The sequence below is a fragment of the Equus asinus genome, chromosome 23 (assembly GCF_041296235.1).
Source record: "Equus asinus isolate D_3611 breed Donkey chromosome 23, EquAss-T2T_v2, whole genome shotgun sequence".
NCBI classification, from domain to species: domain Eukaryota; kingdom Metazoa; phylum Chordata; class Mammalia; order Perissodactyla; family Equidae; genus Equus; species Equus asinus.
This window is the reverse complement of record NC_091812.1, coordinates 39,639,874-39,659,991: the sequence shown is the minus strand read 5'-3', so window position 1 is coordinate 39,659,991 and position 20,118 is coordinate 39,639,874. Positions and strand designations below refer to the sequence as shown.

The window sequence follows — 20,118 nt, the reverse complement described above, 5'->3', positions numbered from 1 at the left end:
AATATTACACAAGTCAGTCCTTCCTATCTGTGGGTTCTGCATCTGCAGATTCAACCAACCATGATCTTGTAATGCTATGTTACCATCCATGGTTGGTTGAATCTGCGGATGCAGAACTTTGGTTACGGAGGGCTGACTAAGGGACTTGAGCATCTGGAGATTTTGGTATCTGCAGGGGTCCTGGAACCAATCACCCATGGATACCAAGGGACAACTGTATAGTCTTTCATTTCAAATATATATTTTAGGGATAAAGTGTATGTGTAGCAGGTGGTGGGTAGAATAGATCTGCTACAACATTTCAAGAGAGGTAATTTAGTGGTCATTGGCTTAACAGAGGTCTTCATTCAGCAAGAGTCACACTAGGTTTATTTATTTATTTATTGGTTTTGTTTGTTTTTGAGGAAGATTGGCCCTGAGCTAACTGCTGCCAATCCTCCTCTTTTCACTGAGGAAGAATGGCCCTGAGCTAACATCCATGCCCATCTTCCTCTACTTTATATGTGGGATGCCTACCACAGCATGGCGTGCCAAGTGGTGCCATGTCTACACCCAGGATCCAAACCGGCAAACTCCAGGCCGCCGAAGTGGAACGTGCACACTTAACTGCTGTGCCACTGGGCCGGCCCCCAGACTAGGTTTTTTAACACTATACTCTCCCTCTCCCTGCTCTTATCTTCCTGGAAGCATCACTGCATATGAAAGTTAAGAACAAGATGAAGGTTACCCTCCAGTAATTTAACTGTCTGCAAGGCAAAACTCAATACTCTTCTGACAAAATTAACATAATTCAGAATCTCCACATTATTATCCACAATTCTGTGACAAAAAAAATGGCCAGACATACGAATAAACAGGAAAACACGACCCAGAGTCAAGAGAAAAATCCATCAATATAAATAGACTCAAACACAATTTTGATGTTGTAATTAATAGATGACTGTGACTGTGATAAACATGATGTAGAATCTGTAGAAAAAGATAGATATATCCTCAATTAACTGAAAGTAAACAAACTCATTAAAACATAGGCTGATGTCAGTTATTAAAGTACTGAGTATTTCCATAAAGTTTAGTTAATAAGCCTTGTTCCAAGCTACCCAAGTGCTGGCCCACCACTGATTCCCTCCCTCACAAAGATATAACAATTAAAGAATTAATTCTTGGCATCAGAGGATGTCAGGACCCTGTACCAATAATCAATATCCCATGTACTTTCATGCTATACTGGTTTTTAAATATTTTGAAAAGCACCCTTGGGGTTAAGTACACACAAAACACACATAAATGTACTCTAAGTTATGTCCTCAAAGAACTTCTCCAATCACTGACTTCATGGGCTTTATAGCAGCCATCTGGTATCCCACAGATGGTGTTTTTTGTTTGTTTGTTTGTTTGTTTTTAATTTAGGATCTTAGAAGTAGAATCGTAGGATCTTGGAAGTAGAATAGTTTTTCTGATTAATCAAATATTCTTAATAGGGAAATATATAATTCATAACCACTAATCCTCAAATATGTAAATATATTTAATACCTAATATTAAATACTATATACTACATAGGGCTTTCCTAAGGGCCTGAGATGGAGGAAGACACAGAATAAACTGTGGTATTTATTAGTATTGATTATGTGGTATTAGTTAGAAATAGACTAAGAGTTTTAATTATAAATTACATTAGTAGTTTTTACCTTCTCCACATTCTCTATCTTCAATTAATAACAAAGGTTGGATGCTTAATCCTATTCTTTGTTCAAACAAAAATTAAAAGATGGCAGCACCACTGCAATCTTATGCCTATAAGCAACAACATAACCATTATCCCTAACTTCATCTGACATATTTTTGGTAGTGGGAGGGAAAATAGTTGGTTATGAAGCCCACATATCATGCGTTCTCACTCAATTCAAAGTCATACAGGAAATCTCTAATCAAATTTCCAGCAAGTACATGTTATAGATGCTAATAATAATATAATTCTAAAACATAATTATTTTACTGAGTTTTGAGAGAAATCTAAGAGATTTCCAATCACCTAAATTTGTTGATTAAAAACTAGCACCTGATCAATTAAACTTGTACAAGATGGCAGGAATGTTTTTTTTAAAGGTTCTTTTTCTATCCCATTTCCATGAACCAAATATTTTTTACCACCAGATGGAAGTAGAAAGCCATGCTTGTACAGTTCCACCTAGCTTGTACCACAGAAATTCAAAATTCCTTATGCAACAAGTTACCTTCTTGAAAAGGATCTTTATGCTGAAATAAAATCTGAGGTGAAGAGTAACTTTCTGACCAAGGTGATGAGTAACCTGAACTCAATCTTTTGTAACCCTGATCACATTTAAACAAATAACCAAAAAAGGGGAAAGGATTCTTTTTCTACGAAGAGAATAAAGTAGAAAAAGATAGATTAAACAAGGCAAGGCAACAGTCAGCCACTTGCATACGATTTTATTTACTATTTTCTAGTATCTGTATTATATTCTAACAAGAGAAATGGTGAAAGAAGCCTTTTATTAGAACTGTGAATCAGAAGAGTTTAAAAAACATGGGTATTACGTTCATATAGTTCAATATATGCATACATTACATCCACACAGCTCAATATTTAATAAGAGTATATGGTAAAAAGTCTTCCCAAACCCATCTCCTCAGCACTGAGCTCTCATGCCCAGTTTCTTATGTATTCTTCCAGAACAATACATACTCTAACACCACCAGCTGCCTCTTAAAAACAAATAGTAGCATTATTATATAGAGTACACCTTGCTTTTTTTACCCAACAACATATTTGGGAAGTTTTTTTCAGTAGAGAGTGCCCCCTCATTGTTTTTACAGATGCATATCAGTATCTTTTTCAGTAACATCAACTGTGTTATACCATTCAAACAATTTTAGATCTTAACAAAAAATACAAATTTCTAAATAAAATTACAGTTGGTATACCCAATTATGGGCTTTATTACAATAATTTAATAATGTACCATCTGTGAAACTTCACATTTTTTATAAGAGCTAATCAAGCATTTCTAGGACTAAAAAGATTTTCCTCAATGAAAATAAATCAACTTTTTTATTGGTCATGTGATTAACCAACTATATTGTATACTGTATATTGTCATCACAAAATGCTAAATTTAACCAAGGTACTGTACCTCATGATGGGTGCTTGTAAATCCAATATTTTCCTCATTTCTAAATCTAATGCTGGAGCACACTGTTCTTCCTTAAAGTGGGGTGTCCCCTTCATTTGTGGACTTCCTCTAAAAAAAAAAATAGCAAATACAGAGGATCAAAGAGAAATATATTGAATTCTCCTCCACTCTATGACTAATATATACCCAATCAAAGTAAAAAAAGTCAAACTTAACAAATCAGGTGTTCGTCCTTCAGGTTCTCAAACGAAAAACAGATAAATTCCATTATAGCAGACATATCTACCTATCAACTAGAAAAAAATGCGTGACCAATGTAGCTTGTGTTATCAAAGAATCCTAGGAAAAAATCCTTAAGATAAAAGCAAACTCTCAAGGAAATCAATAGATATTCTGTTTAAAATGATTGATGGCCCTTTCTGCTTTGGGAAGCTATGGAAGATATATACCATTCCACATAGTGCATGTCCAAAGTGATCCAAATCCTTACCTCATCGTACCTTACTCCACACCTTATCCTTGACTGCTATCCTTTGGGTATGTTATCAGAATTAAGGTCAGATTCAGGGATGCAATTAAGAGATGTTTCACATAAAACTTGGTAATAAATAGCAAAATGGCTAAATGTGAAAACTTCCTGGCATTAAATGGTTGCACTAGAGTGAGTGGCTGGGTCAATGCCAACACAACTGAGCTATCACACACAATCCCTCAAAAGGACTATAAACCTGTTTTGGAATCTTTATCTCCACATGGCACAGAACCATTCTTTCTCAATGCCTGTGCTGGAATTTAACAGCTATCTGTCTCTTCCCTTACTATCAGCTATCACTTACTCTTGGCAACAAGTAGCCTGCCTACATCATCTTTCCCTCTTCAGTCACTTACAATCCTGGAAACCAGTCTGCAATTATTAAAATTATGTATAAAGAGTCTAACAAATTCAATAGCTTTTAAGGTTCCTGGCTTTACGAAAATTATTTTGATGCTCAGAAACCTTTTTGCTTACTTTTTAGTTTTAGATTATTTTCCATATAGAAGCTTGTGGTGCTTTATTACCATCCTGTTCTGCTACTGCCATGACTTGGAATATTTGATTCCTTCTATATGTCTGAATGGCTAATGTTTAACTACACATGTCCACGTTTGATCTGACAGCCCCTAAAAAGAACACCATGAGTTATTAGTTTATCAGAATCATATCTAAACTGCTAATCACACACACACACTGTGATGAATTCCCTGAGACATTCTCCATGTATATCTAATTTTAAGGTTATTTTTTCAAAGTAATACATACACATAATTTAAACAGTCAATAGTGTTAGAAGGCTTATGACAAACAAAAAAACCCCACAGCAGTCATTTAGTGAGGAGACAACCAGCTTCAATTCTTTTAGCTGTGTTCTTTATTTACCTGCATATTTTTAAACAGTATTTTACACTGCTTTACATCATTATTATAGACATTATCTGTTAACTTTTCACTCTCATTCCCCATTTTTTCCCATTCTCCCAACATAATTCTACCAAATTGTTGTCATGATGATGATTAAATATTTTTCACTTCTGGGTCAAGTAGTATTCAGTGACTACACTTCTTTCTTTACATAATTTGTTAATTTTCCTGAAGTTAACTTTACCACATGCTTTCATTTCCTTGGTTTTCTTTAAACTTATACCTAAGTATTCTCACACCCTTAATAGCTCGGATAAAAACAAATCTCAATATAATCTTCTATACGGTCAAACCTGTTACTAAACCTATTATTCCCTTTTTTATTTCCCCCTGGAAGCATCGCTCCTGATGCCCACTGCCCTACTAAGTCTGCACAGCTATCATCCTGATATTTTCCTTTGTCATCATCCTAATGACTTCTTTGTTTCCTTCCTATGTTAGATCATTTATTTTATAGATCCCATACCTTCTACTTACTTGCTTCACATACTCTTGGGGCTTTACAGAAAGGTGTATGAGAAGCAAATTTAGAAATCTCAAGTCTGAAATGTCTTTATTTTGATGCCTAGATGAATGTTTGGGTGTAAAATTTTAGGCTGCACATAATTTCTCAAAAATGATGCTCACACAATGCAATTTATTACAGGAAAGACTAATAATCAAAATATGTATCACAATAGGGCTGGTTGAATTCATACAACAAAATATTATGCAGCCAAAAAAGGAAAAGTAGAAAAACTCCCTGAAATGATCCGCAGCATCTGTTGTTAAGTGAAAAAGTAAGGTACACAATACTGTATACAGTATGCTACATTTGTAAGACACGAAGGGAAATATCAATGTTTATATGCATGCACTCCTATTTTTAAAATGAATGACAACCAAAACCAAATGAAAATGTATACCTACAAGAGAAGGGAGACTACAGGGTGAGGGATGTTATTACTATCATTTTTTTTAACTTTGGGACATGAAAATGTTTTATATAATTAATAAAGGAAATTAAAATGAAAATCAACAACAATCTCTAAAAATAGAAAAGAAACAAACCTAATTGTACATCAAGCTAACAGCAAAAATAATTATTTCAAGTAACTTTGGAACACAGTAGTTTGTGCATCCTTAATGGAAAATTTCCTAAGGAAAAACCATAAAAGAATCAAACTGTATTCAGCCATAATACTGTTATAAGAATATTGATATTATTTTGGAACTACTATGAGTACAATAGGATAAAGTAAACAAGCAATTATGTTTATGTTCTTGGGAAACAAGGTTATCAATAAGAAAAATACACAAATATAAAACTAGAGAAGTAAATCTTTAACTTCACTTTTAAAACTTAAAAAAATTTCAAAGGTTTTAAAAACTTTAACTTATAACAATCTTTGCATTGGAGATATCAGTATTAACTCACGATGTATTTTTTCCCTTTCTAAAATTTACTTCCTGGAGAGGTGCCAAGATGGCGGAGTATGCAGACTCTGAACTCATCTCCTCCCACAGACACAACAAATTTACAACTACTCTGGGAACAATTACCTCTGAGAGAGAAGTGAAAACTGGATTAAAAAAAAAAAACCCTGCAACAAGGGACAGTCCTGACTGAGGTGGAAAAGGACGAAACTCCTTTCTGGAGAGAAAAAAAGCCACCTTCGCAAGCCATGAAACTTCAAGGCCAGCCAGGAGCAATCCTAAGGTATGCAGCCTTCCCTGGAGGAACAGGGGCCCTGAGTAGGGGAGCATTACCACTATAAGCATTCTTTGGACTCAGCAGAACTGAGACGAGTCTCATAATATCTGGCTTTGCTGGCTACTAACAACAATAGGGAATACCCTGAGAAAAGCTTTTGGACATAAGGGAAAAAAGTTGGTTCTTCAAGGGTCCATGCACAAATTCACCCATTTTGGAAAGCAACAGAAAATCACAAGAAAGCCACAGTCCTTTGCTGAAAAGAGAATAACCTGATAGGCTCTGGGTACATCTCAGTAAGAGATGAGACCCCTCCAGGGACTGAGACATTGGCAGCAGCCATTATCGTGACTGAGTACAGGTGTGCTGATGCAAATACTGGCAGACACCATTGGAGTTCTTCCCCTGGCCTGTTAGCCCAGGGTCTGCCCCACCCACTAGAGCACTGATTTAATCCAGCTCAGCCAGGGCAGGCAGCCCACCCTAGGGACTGGTCCCACCAACAGCAAGCCCTTGGGCAACTTGTGGGCCTGCACAGGCTGGGTGTCTGGATCCTCTGCAGCCAGACGAATGGGTCTGCCTCTGAGGGACAGGGCCTGCACGAGGAGCAGAAGGACTGTGTGGCACGTCGATGAAGTGTGTGGGGCCTCTGCAGTGGGGTGAGTGGGTCCGATTCAAGGGGTCAGGAGGCACATATGGGGCAGGACTGCATTGACGGTGTGTGTGCCCCTGTGGGCAGTGGGACTTGTCAGTCACAGAAGACTTGTGCTTTTCAAACAGCCACATAGGGGATCAGCCCCACCTTTCAAAGCCTAAAACAATTAGGTGCTCCCATGCCTGGGGCCAGCTCCACTCAGCTGCAAGCCTGAGAGAGCTGATAACAGTCTTGCAGGCGGGATGCCTACAGTAATTATAAGCCCCTGAGCATAGCAACCAGCCAAGGTGGGGGCCTACTCATATAACAGAAAAACTGCAACAGGAATGTGCTATCAGACCTTGTAGCCAACTGTGCTGGGGCTCCCCATGCTCGATAAAGTGACTCGAGAGTCCACAGCAGCCATGTGCAGCTGAGAATTACAACCAGTCGGCCAGGGGGACAGCCTAGCCTCCCTGGGCACCGGCAACAAGAGCAACCCTGCCACAAGAGAAGGAGACACAGAGCCCACACAGGGGTCACTTCTGGAACATTTGGAACTGGTGATGAGGGGGTAGCACACTGCTGGGCGTCATGAAGCATCTCTTACAGAAGGCCACCTCTCCAAGATCAGAAGATGTAGATGACCTGTCTAATAGACAGATATAAGCACACAGAAAGAAGGAAGATGAGGAGGCAAAGGAATACATTCCAAGTAAGGGAACAAGGACAAACCCCCAGAAAAGGAACTAAATGAAACAAAAATAAACAATCTATCTGACAAAGAGTTCAAATAAAGAGTCATAAGGATGCTCACTGATCCTGGGAGAAGTACGGATGAACTCAGTGAGAACATCAACAAAAAACTAGAAAATATAATAAAGAACCAATCAGAAATGAAGAATACAATAATGAAAATGAAAAAATCACTAGAGAGACTAGAGGTAGAGTAGATGATACAGAAGAATGGATCACTGAGCTGGACGAAAGACTAGAGGAAATCACCCAAGCTGAATAGATAAAAAAGAATTAAAAAGAATGAGGACAGGGGGCCGGCCCCGTGGCACAGCAGTTAAGTTCGCACGTTCCACTTCTCAGCAGCCCAGGGTTCGTCGGTTCGGATCCTGGGTGTGGACATGGCACTGCTAGGCAAAAGCTATGCTGTGGTAGGCATCCCATGTATAAAGTAGAGGAAGATGGGCATGGATGTTGGCTCAACGCCAGTCTTCCTCAGCAAAAAGAGGAGGATTGGTGGCAGATATTAGCTCAGGGTTAATCTTCTTCAAAAAAACGAAAAGACAATGTAACAACCGGGAGAAGATATTTGCAAACCATATAGGTGATAATGGCCTAATATCCAAAATATATAAAGAACTCATATACCTCAACAACAACAAAACAATCACCCAATTAAAAAATGGGCAAAAGATCTGAACAGACCCTTCTCCAAAGAAGATATAGATATGGTCAACAGGCACATAAAAGGATGTTCAACATCATTAGCTATCAGGGAAATGCAAATCAAAACTACAATGAGATACCACCTCACTCCTGTCAGAATGGCAATAATTAATAAGACAGGAAACAAGTGTTGGAAAGGATGTTGAAAGAAGGGAGCTCTCATACACTCCTAGTGGGAGTGCAAACTGGTGCAGGCACTATGGAAAACAGTATGCAGATTCCTCAAAAAATTAAGAACAGTTGTACGATATGATCCTGCTAATTTCACTGCTGGGTATTTATCCAAAGAACATGAAAACACAAATGCATAAAGATACTTGCACCCCTATGTTCACTGCAGCATTATTCACAATAGCCAAGACTTGGAAGCAACCTAGGTGCCCATCAAGGGACGAATGGATAAAGAAGATGTGGTATACTACTCAGCCACAACAATGAAATCTGGCAATTTGTGACAACATGGATGGACCTTGTGGGTATTATGCTAAGCGGAATAAGTCAGAGGGAGAAAGTCAAATACCATATGATCTCACTCATAAGAAGGAGAAGATAAAAACAACAAACAATCATATAGAGACAGAGATTAGATTGGTGGTTACCAGAGGGAGGAGGGTGAAGGGGTGATTAGGCACACGTGTGTGGTGATGGACTGTAATAAGTCTTTGGGTGGTGAACACAATGTAATCTACACAGGAATTGAAATATAATGATGTACACCTGAAATTTATATAATGTAATAAACCAATATTACTGCAATTTTTAAAAAAAAGTTCCATAAAAGAAAAATTTACTTTTTACTTTTAGCTCTGTTCATTAAAAAGTCCTAAAAGCAAATACAACCAAGTAACAGCATCAAGTCATGGTCTTCAAAATACCATTGAGCACTGAAAGAAACAAAAGTTCCTTGGAGATTTGACTTATTCCAAATCAGGGGCAGGAAATGGTAAAACGAGCCTTGTGACTGAAAGCAAGGATGCCACTTAAATGACAGCATTTTTATCAGCTCCTGCATAGGCTAAAGATGTGACAATTAGATCACTGAAAAGTGACTGCAATTGATTAAAATTCAAATATATAAAAACCCCTACATTCACAACAATACTAAAAACACTCAGTTATCTCTGGAAGTTCTTAGGACTTATTACTGTAACAACAAAAAGGGAAAGAATCGAACATCTCTCTGTCTTTCCTGTATGGACTATATCTCAGGGTAAATATCAAGGAGACAACGAAAGAAAGTTCTTTATATGATCACAGCTAAAGAATGCAGAAGGAATGGTAGAATAAAAAAAAAAAATCACAATTTCGTAATCCTTAAAAAAATAACAGATCCAGGGAACGATCATCAGATACAGCAGACAAAACCATTAGGTAAAAGTGGAAACTTAGGACATATCCATCAAATACAATGGATCCTGGTTTGAAACAACTCCTAAAAAGACAGTTTGAGTTAACATGGAGAAAACTGAACACAGACTAAGTATTTGATAATATTAATAAATTATTGTTAATTTTGTTAGGTGTAATAATATTGTGGCTGTTTCTTTAAAATGTCTACCTGTTACAGATAAAACTAAAGTATTTAGGGTTGAAATGATACAGTATCTGGAATTTGCTTCAAAATACTAAACGTATGCACGCATACAGGAAAGGGTGATGTTGGCAACTTCTGAATATGGGAGACGGGTACAAGAATTATCATTATACTGTTCTCACTAGTGTGTGCTTGACGAATTCCATAAAAGCACAAGTCAATATATTTCTCTCAGCATTTTAAAGGCTTTGCACCAATGTCATTTAGACTCTGGTCTGTGGCTGTGGAGTTCAATGACAATTTTTATTCACAGACTTTACGATCTGTTTTTTCCCATCTGGAAGTTCTTAGGATCTCCTCTTGATCTCTAGTGAGTTCTGAAATTTCAGAATTAATGTCCCTTTCTACAAGTACGAGGACCTATCACTGTTTGCACCAAGCACTTGCAATCTAGTGACTGATGTCTTTAGTTCAGGTCTGGAAAATCTACATGTTTTGCTTCCTTAATATACTAATAAGGCTCTCCATTTCCGTTCTCTCTTTCTGGAACTCCTCCTACTGTTACATATTGAACCTCATATTAACCTCTAATTTTCCTTTTTCTCTCTTATTTTGTCTTTTGTTCTATATCCTGGGAGAGTTCAACAACTGTTTCTTCCAATGTTTTCACTGGATATTTTCTTTCTGCTATTGTACTTTTCATTCCAGGAACTTTCTCACCCACCTTCCCTATTTTCTTCTAGCACCCTTTGTTTTTATTAAGCAATATCTGTCTGAGGTTAATTATTATTTCCTCAAAGTTTTTGTGTTCCCTGCATGGCCTATTTCCTCTGAGTTTCCTTTTTTCTGTTGTGTGTCTCTCTTTTATATTGGAAACTTTCCTAAGATGGCTAATAATCCTTGGCTGTTTGTTCAACAGGTTAATAAGAAAAAGTTAATTATAAGCTCTGTGTATTCAAGTTAGATGTCAACTGGTGAACCTCAGGGTAGTAGCCCACTGGCATTTTTGTCGAGGTCTTCAAATATCAGGGCATGTTAGGTCATTTTCCTGGAGTGGTTTAATTTCCCCAAGAAGGATCCCTCAATTCTGTCTGGGATATCTAAGCATGGAAGCCAAAAGTCTGGAGCCAAGCAGGGGAAGAACACTTGACATCCTACTGTTCAGTATGACTACTTTCACTTAATTCCCATCTTTAGTTTACATCTCACCCTTGCCCTACTCTGTCTGGAATCCTTCCGGTTCAGTCAGACAATATATTTCCTGTCTCCTGTGAGGTGGAAACATAGTAATACTTATTCAGATTTTTTCAAACAATTCCTCTGTTTACAGCCCCCAACTATATTCTGTGGTACTAGCGCATCTAATTCCTAAGACTCTCCAGGTTTTTACAGATCAAACAAGTTGTTTTTCATCAATATCATGTAGGTAACCTTAGGCTCTCAGGTTTGATATTCTTCCTAAGTCATTTTATTCTTTCTCATCCGATTTTTAACTCAAGGGTTAGAGATATCTCTAGCTTTCATCAAAGATGGAAATAGTATTTCAACTTTTTGTTCTGTTGGTGATTTTCATGAGACAGATGGAAACTTCATTATCCATCTTGAAACTGGAAACCCTCTATTTTCCTTTACATAAACAGTGATTTATTAGTGCTAAAGCATTATGATAAGAATTTAACAGCAAATTTAAGTAAATCTTGACTTCTCAATGACTTTCATTACAAAAATTAGAGAAAAATTTCACAGGAAAGTTGATATCCCTTCTTCCGAACATAGTAATATGCAGTAAACTATTAAAAATTACATTGATTTAAAAAAATCTAACTTTATGATCAAAAATATTATTAGTTAGGTCAACGATAATTTGAGAGTATAGCATCAGATTTTTGGAAGGGAGTCATGGAAAATGAGACTGGATGGATAAGTTAAAGCCAGATTATGAAGAATTGGATGCCAGGAAAATAGTAATAAATTGAGCATTTACACAAGTGTGAGTGTGCAAAATGTTCTGCACACATTATCTCAACTGATTGTTTATAATCCTTTGTGACAGGCATTATTATCCTCACCTTTCCAGAAAAGAAACCAAAGCTTAGAAATATTAAGAATTTTGCTCATGGTCACAGAGCTATTAGGTGAAGGAGTTGACATATGAGCCAGTAGCTTCAATTTCAGGTCCTAAGAAACTGAAAAATATTAGAGAATTAAGGAAATGAACAATAACCTTTGTCTGCACAAAGAAATATTAGAATAAGTGCTAAAGAATGGATTGAGGATAAAGTGGGAGAGGGAAAAGAGATTGTAGATTAATTAGGAGACTGTTAATAAGAGTATACAAGGGCCTGGACTTGGGCAGTAGAAATGTCTTTTCTGAAACTTTATCATAGACTTTTTGAAGGGAGATAATAAAAGCACATTGAGAATTATAGTTCTTGCTTAGTAAGAGAGGCTTCTCAGAAACAGACAGGTATAATCACATTGCATGCATACCTGGTTGTCCTTCAAGCCACTGACAAATATTAGATTCTTCATTCCTGGGCACATAGAAGAATTGTGCTTTTCTGCCCACATAAAATTAAGTATGGCCACATGATTTACTTTGGCCTAGAAAACATGAGGGGAAGCAACTTGTGTCACTTCTGAGCAGAAGCTTTAAGAGTCAACACTTGGTACACAATGCTCTCTTTTTATCCTCTACCACAGGGACTTAAGGTATACCGATTTATAGGTACACTACATCAAATAATGGATAGTTGTTAGACTGTGGTCCAGTAAACCCAACAAATTAATAGTTAGTGATTATAATTTATGAGTGATTTTATTAACTATGTAATCTGAGGAGCAGAAAGAAAAAATGAAGAAAAATGAACACAGTTTAAGAAATTTGTGAGACACCACCATGTATAACCAACATATGTATAATGGGAGTCCTAAAGGAAAGGCAAGAGAAAGGAGCAGGAAGAATATTTGAAGAAATAATGGTTGAAAAATGTCCCAAATCTGATAAAGACATGAATCTAACCATCCAAGAAGCTTAGCAAACTCTAAGAAGGATAAATTTAAAAAGATCCACAACAAGATACATTGTAATCAAACTACTGAAAGACAAAGAGAGAATCTTGAAAGCAGCAAGAGAAGTGACTCATGTGGAAGGGATCCTCAGTAAGATTTGCAGCCAATTTCTCATCAGAAACCATGGAGGCCAGTGGGATGAAATATTTCAAGCGCTGAAAGAAAAAAGGGGAAGAATTCTATATCCAGAAAACTATCCTTCAATAATAAAGGAGAAATTAAAGGATTCCCAGATAAACAAAAGTTGATGGATTTTATCCCAAGTAGTCCAGAACTATAAAAAACACTACAGAGTCCTTCAGGTTGAAATGAAAGGACACTCACTAGACAGTAATACAAAGCCATATGAAAAAGCAAAGAACACTGATAAAGGTAACTACATTGGTTAAATATAAAGTCAGGAGTATTGTATTTTTGGTTCAGAAATCCACTTTTTTAACTATATGATTTAACAGACTAATGCATAAAACAGTAATTATATAGCTATGATATGGGCACACAATGTATAAATATGTAATGTGTAACAATAAGAACACAAAAGAGGAGGGACAAAGATGTACAGGAGCATAGCTTTGGTATGCTATTGAAGCTAAGTTATTAATTCAATCTAGGTTGTTGTAAGTCTAAGATGTTAATTGGAATCCCCAAGATAACTACTAAGAAGACAGCTAAAACATATACAAGAAAAAGAAATGAGAAGAGATGCAAAATGGTACACTGCAAAAAATCAATTAAACACAAAAGAAGGCAGTAATGGAGCAACTGAGGAACAAAAATGATACAACACATCAGAAAACAAATAGCAAACTTGCAGAAGTCTTTCCTTATCAGTAATTATTTTATATGTAAATGGATTACACACTCTAAGCAAAAGGCAGACCTTGTCAGAATGGTTTAAAAGAACATATGATTCCATTTCAAAGTTTTCTAAAGGAGACTCACTTTAGATCCAAAGACACAGATAGGCTGAAAGTTAAAGGATGGAAAAAGAAATTCCATGCAAATAGTAACTAAGAACTGGGTGGTTACAGTAATATCTGAGAAAATGTTTTAAACCAAAACTTGTTACAAGAGACAAAGAAGGACAATATATACTGATAAAAGGGTCAAATCCACTAGAAGATATCACAATTATAAACAGATACACAGCTAACAACAGAGCCCCAAAACACATGAAGAAAATACTGAAAGAACTAAAGTGAAAAACAGATAGTTCTACAATAATGGTTGGAAATTTCAATACCCCACTTTCAATAATGGATAGAACTACTAGACAGAAGATCAGTAAGGAAATAAAGAACCTGAACAACACTGTAAGTCACTTAGACGTAAAACACATACTGAATATTCCACCCAACAAGAGAACACACATTCTTTCTCAAATGTACATGGAACATTCTCCAGGATAGAACGTATGTTGGGCCACAAAAATGTCTTAATAAATTTTAAAAGACTGAAATCATAAGAAGTATCTTCTCTGACCACAGTGGAATGAAACTAGACATCAATAACAAAGAAAAGTAGAAAATCCACAAATATGAGGAAATTAAACAACACTTCTTAAACAACCAAAAGGTCAATGAAAAAAAAAGGGAAATTTGAGACTAATGAAAATGAAAACACAACATCATGGGATGCAGTGAAAGCAGTACTTAGAGGAAAATTTATAGCTAACATGCTTACACTAAAACAGAAGAAACATCTCAAGTCCATAAGCTAACTCTACACCTTAAGGATTTAGAAAAAGAAAAGCAAACTAAACTCAAAACTAGCAGGAGGTTGGAGTGGATTAAAGACTGGAGTAGATATGATCAAAACAGAGAAGAGAAAAACAATAGAGAAAATCAATTAAAGCAAAAATCGAAAAACCTAAGGAAAAAAGAGAGAAGATTCAACTTGCTAAAATCAGAAATGAAAGTGGGGACATTACTACAGACCTTAGAGAACTAAAACTATTATAAGAGAACCCACATAGTTAGTGAATCCACATATTTAGTTAACTTGAATGCCCTTCTTTTCTGAACACATACCCATTGTCTTAAATAACCAGAGGAGGCAGATTACATTTAATAATCCAAAAGACAAGCTAGACATTAGTAACAACTGAAACTTATTAAGAAGCTACTAACACATTTTTCTCCTTTTATAGCATAAAAAGTAACTCAAAAAGTAGCTTTTCCAAAGTCACTGCCAGTAAAAAGTGGAACCTGGATTGGAATCCAGGTGCCTCTAATTTCAAATGCCATTCTCTTCTCCACATCTATAAACTGCTGTATATTTATTCGAAGCAGTAACACCAGTCCAATATCATAAGAAATAAGGAAAAATGAAATTAACCCAACTTGAGAAGTTTTACTTTACTAATGTATTCTTCATGAATTAAAAGTAATGTCTCCCAGTTTGGCATTCATGTCAATGAGTGGCCCCTAAAGGGCAATGAAACATGAAATTCTCTCATAAGGCAGGTCAACTACTAGTCAAACTTCTCATAGCCTTGAGGAGGGAGTACTTTGCCATCAAATTGACAAAAATGAAAAGTCAAACTACAGTGCTCAAAAACATATCATAAAAATTATAGAGAAGTCTTAAAAGAAAAAAAATCGCCCCTAATATATGTTAAGTATGCTTTGAAGGGCTAAACAAGGTGATACAGAAAACTGTCACTACCAATTAAATTCAACAGGCATTTACGTCAGCAAAGTCTATTGTCCAGGAGATCTCAGATACTTTAAGTGCCAGTTACAGAAAATAATAATGTGGCAGGTAACCTGATGGACTGGAGAAGGGGGGAGACAAACAGAAACTTCAAGAGTACAGCTAATTATACAGTGTTCTTCCTAGCAACATAACTTACCTAAGGCCTATCTTTCCTTTCAGATGTAACTCAAATCTCCTTATCTACAAAACTTCCCCCAACAACTTAGCACTTTCCCCTGAAATGCTATTACCACTTTTGGAGACATTCACTCACTTGGCATTTGCCACTTTATATTGCCATTAATTTTAAATACTTCTCTCTTCATTAGCATCTTACATCTTTTCAGCACCAGGATAGCTAGTGTCTTACAAATTATAGTAAATATACCATAAGTATTTGATGATGATAATGAAGAATTTCATTCCAGATCTTCAAATCTTTTTTTCCCGTTTTATTGAGGTATAATTGACATAGAAGGCTGTATAAATTTAAGGTGTACAACATAATGATTTTATATATGTATATACTGTAAAATGATTACCACAATAAGATTAGTTAACATTTATCACCTCACATAGTTACAATTTTTTTTTCCCTTGTGATGAAAACTTTTAGGATCTACTCTCTTACAACTCAGTTTTTCAAATTTTAAAATTATCTAGGGAGTCCTGGCAGTCTTAGGTCAATTCTGGGATCAAGAGGCTTTGGTTCTCCAACCACAGTTCTCAAAAGGCTCAGAATGGTTTCTTTCCTCAAACTGCATACCTAATATTTCATCATCTGCAGTCAACACAACTGTTTACTAGAATATTAACACTGAAAGTATTTCTGGATAAAATAAAATAATGGTATCTTGGATGTGCTAAAACATACTCCAGTGGAAAAAAGCCTTAAAATTGTTCACACTAACTGATAGGCACACAGATGGTCACTCAATTATCATACTAATATGATATTGTCACCAGCCATGGACTCCAACCTGCTTCTCTTGTCTTGCCTAAACTCTAACCTTTTGTGTTTGACCTAATTCTCTTACCTTCTTGAAAGATGCAGATGTTGCTTTCTTTATCAACTTTGGGGTCTTGAGCTTATGCGGTTTCAGCTATGTTCCAGGAAGAAGCTCTAAAAGACAACGGCCCTGGACCCAACCACTCTGAACCAGACCAGACTGGCCCAGAACGCAACCAAAAGAATGATACCTGCACAAATAGACAGAGAGTTGTACTAAAGCAACCTTGCCCTCATTAACATCGTAAATTCTCCTCCTCTGGGAGGGGTGAAGCAGCCATTTTGAGATCATGTGATGTATGTAAAAGCATGATTTCAAACCACATATGCAAGCTTATGCCTATCTCTACGTGTGATGATGAAACTTCCTCTTTGAATATTCATTCCCTACCCCAAATAAAGGTACCCACCTCCCCATACTCAGGGAGCCATAGTTTGTGAAATTATTGCCTATGGTCTCCATTTTATTTGCTGCACGTTGTAAATAAAATCTATACTTTGTGTGACAACTACTTCTGGTGCAATTTAACTCGCCAACAAGAGGACTCACATTTGGTCTGGTAACAAAACTACAAAAAAACCTGGATAAAATATATGAAACAACCATATTCAGACATTGGATAACAGGTAGCAGAGGACTGTGATTCTGAGTGAAGGGAGACAAACAAGGTTTTCTGGTAGAAGTCACTTTCCAGACTACTATGTAGGGTGGGAGAATTCAAGCAGAGTATGGCAGTCTCATTGAGGAGAAAAAGATTAAAGTTCAGAGAAGCAGAAGCAGCTACTCAAGGAACAGAGTACCAGAGAGGTGGGAGATATAGAGAAAGAGCCCTAGAAACCTGCAGGGGTTCCCCAAGAGTCTTGCTGAATACTAAGCTATGCAGGTATATGGTGAAATCTCACAAGGCCAGCAAAAGACTAACTACCAGGGTTTTAGGCTGCACAGTTCATCAAGGGCTAGGACATTCCTGTTCTAATCAGCCAGAGTGAAGAGACCTCATTAAAGACCCAGGACATTCAGTAGAGAGCTCAGAAGAGCTAAGCTAGCCTAGAGTAAAGGTTGAACCCACTCTAAAAACATACAAACATCCTTCCTTCAGAAGGATCAAGAAGATCTCCAATTTAACTGTCACCCAAAACAAACCTCAACACTCTTTAAAGGAAAAGAATAAAAATCAGACAATTATGTAATACAATGTCCATCATCCAATCTAAAATCACTAGATATGTGATACAACCCAGTAATTCTACTCCAGGGTATTTATTTACCCAAGAGTTATAAAGCTAACTGGAGAGTGAAATTGGATTGGAATCTAAAAAAGCAGACAAGGTTCACAACTTCATTTTTTAGTCTTTACATGTCTCTAATTGTTTGTTTTTATAAGAATGTATTCATGGATTACCAGTATAAATTTTTAAAAAGTATAATGGGGAGGCCAGCCCAGTGGCACAGCGGTTAAGTTCGCAAATTCCTGCTTCGGCGGCCTGGGGTTCGCCAGTTCAGATCCCGGGTGCCGATATGGCACTGCTTGTCAAGCCATGCTGTGGTAGGTGTCCCACATATAAAGTGGAGGAAGACGGGAACGGATGTTAGCTCAGGGCCAGTCTTCCTCGGCAAAAAGAGGAGGAATGGCAGCAGTGAGCTCAGGGCTAATCTTCCTCAAAAAGAAAAAAAAAGTGCTATGGGTTTGTACATGCGGAATCAGCTATTTCTTGGGCACAAGAGAGGATAGGAAGGTTGAGGGCAAACATTTATAGATAAGATGTATGACTTGAGCTTGAGAACTAAGTCAGATAGCTTTCTTACATAAACAAGTGGGTGAGGCATACCAAGTACAGCAAATACATAAAAAGATGAATTAAATTTCATAGGCATTGTGGGTTTAATATGCTAGAGATACAGGAAAATTAGGTTCTACATGCCAGGCCACAGTTCTTGGTCTTTATTGTGTGGGGATTGGAGAGCAACAAAAATTTATGAGATAAGGGATTAATATCTCGAAATATAGAAAACTCCTAAAACTCAACAACAAAAACAACCTGATTCAAAAATGGGCAAAGGACTGAAATAGACATTTCTCCAAATATATACAAATGGCCAATAGGCACATGAGAAGATACTCAATATCACTAATTATTAGGGAAATGCAAATCAAAACTAAAATGAGATACCACCTCATACTCACTAGGATGGCTACTACCAAAAAAGAAAAAAAGAAAACATCAAATGTTGGTAAAGATGTAGAGAAATTAGAACCCCTGTGCACTGTTGCTGGGAATGTGAAATGGTACAGTTATTGAGGAAAACAGTATGGCAATTCCTTAAAAAATTAAAAATATGGAGTTGGCCCTATGGCAAAGTGGTTAAAGTTCTGCGTGCTCCACTTCCACAGCCCAGGTTTTCAGGTCCGGATCCCAGGCATGGACTTACTCCACTGATCAGCCATGCCATGGAGGAATCCCACATACAAAGTAGAGGAAGACTGGCACAGATGTTAGCTCAGGGTTGATCTTCCTCACGAAAAAAATAATTAAAAGTAGAATTATTGTATGATACAGCAATTCCACTTTGGGTTATATATCCAAAGGAACTGCAATCAGAGTCTCAAAGAGATATTTGAACACCCATGTTCATCGCAGCATTATTCACAATAGAAAAAACATGGAAGCAACGCAAGTGTCTATCAACAGATGAATGGAAAAGCAAACTGTGGTATATACCTACAATGGGCATTACTCAGCCTTAAAGGAAGGAAATTCTTTTTTTGCCCTCCCCAAAGCCCCAGTACATAGTTGTATAGCTTAGCTGTAAGTCATTCTAGTTCTTCTATGTGGGATACCACCACAGTATGGCTTGATGAGCGGTATGTAGGCCCATGCCCAGGATCTGAACCGGCGAACCTCAGGCTGAAGGGAAACACTTAACCACTCCACCACAGGGTCGGCCCCAGGAAGGAAATTCTGACACAGGCTACAAAATGGATGATCTTGAGGACATTATGCTAAGTGAAATGAGCCAGTCACAAAAACATAAATATTGTATGATTCCAGTTTCATGAAGTGTAACTATACACTTAAAAATGGTTATGATGATGTTATGTTATGTGTATTTTACCACAATAAAAAAAACTGGAAATTAAAGTTTACTGGTAAGACCTTTCCGAAATAATTGATTACTCCAGAAAGTACTCATGTATAATGTTAGTGGTTTTGTATCTTTAGACCCAGGTGTTGAAATGATTTAGAATAAAACTAACCTAGACTTAAAAAAAAAAAGTTTGAGACAGGAATCACATCACCAAGTCTCTGTTTTGAAAAATAAATCTGGTTATGAATGCAAAGGACAGATTTCAGTATGCAGGAGAAAGAGACTAGAGGAAGAGAATGAGTCAGTAAATAAG

General features: G+C 36.8%; 1 protein-coding gene across 3 annotated transcripts in view; it reads right to left on the bottom strand.

The window, feature by feature from the left end:
• The window catches only part of RIC1 (RIC1 homolog, RAB6A GEF complex partner 1), a 143,968-nt gene that overhangs the window by 47,816 nt on the left and 76,034 nt on the right, over nt 1–20,118 (bottom strand). For all 3 annotated transcript variants that reach the window (XM_014860736.3, XM_014860737.3, XM_014860738.3), the window contains exon 4: nt 3,159–3,266. In XM_014860736.3, the coding sequence (XP_014716222.2) occupies nt 3,159–3,266 (108 nt within the window). The remainder of the gene's footprint in view (nt 1–3,158; nt 3,267–20,118) is intronic.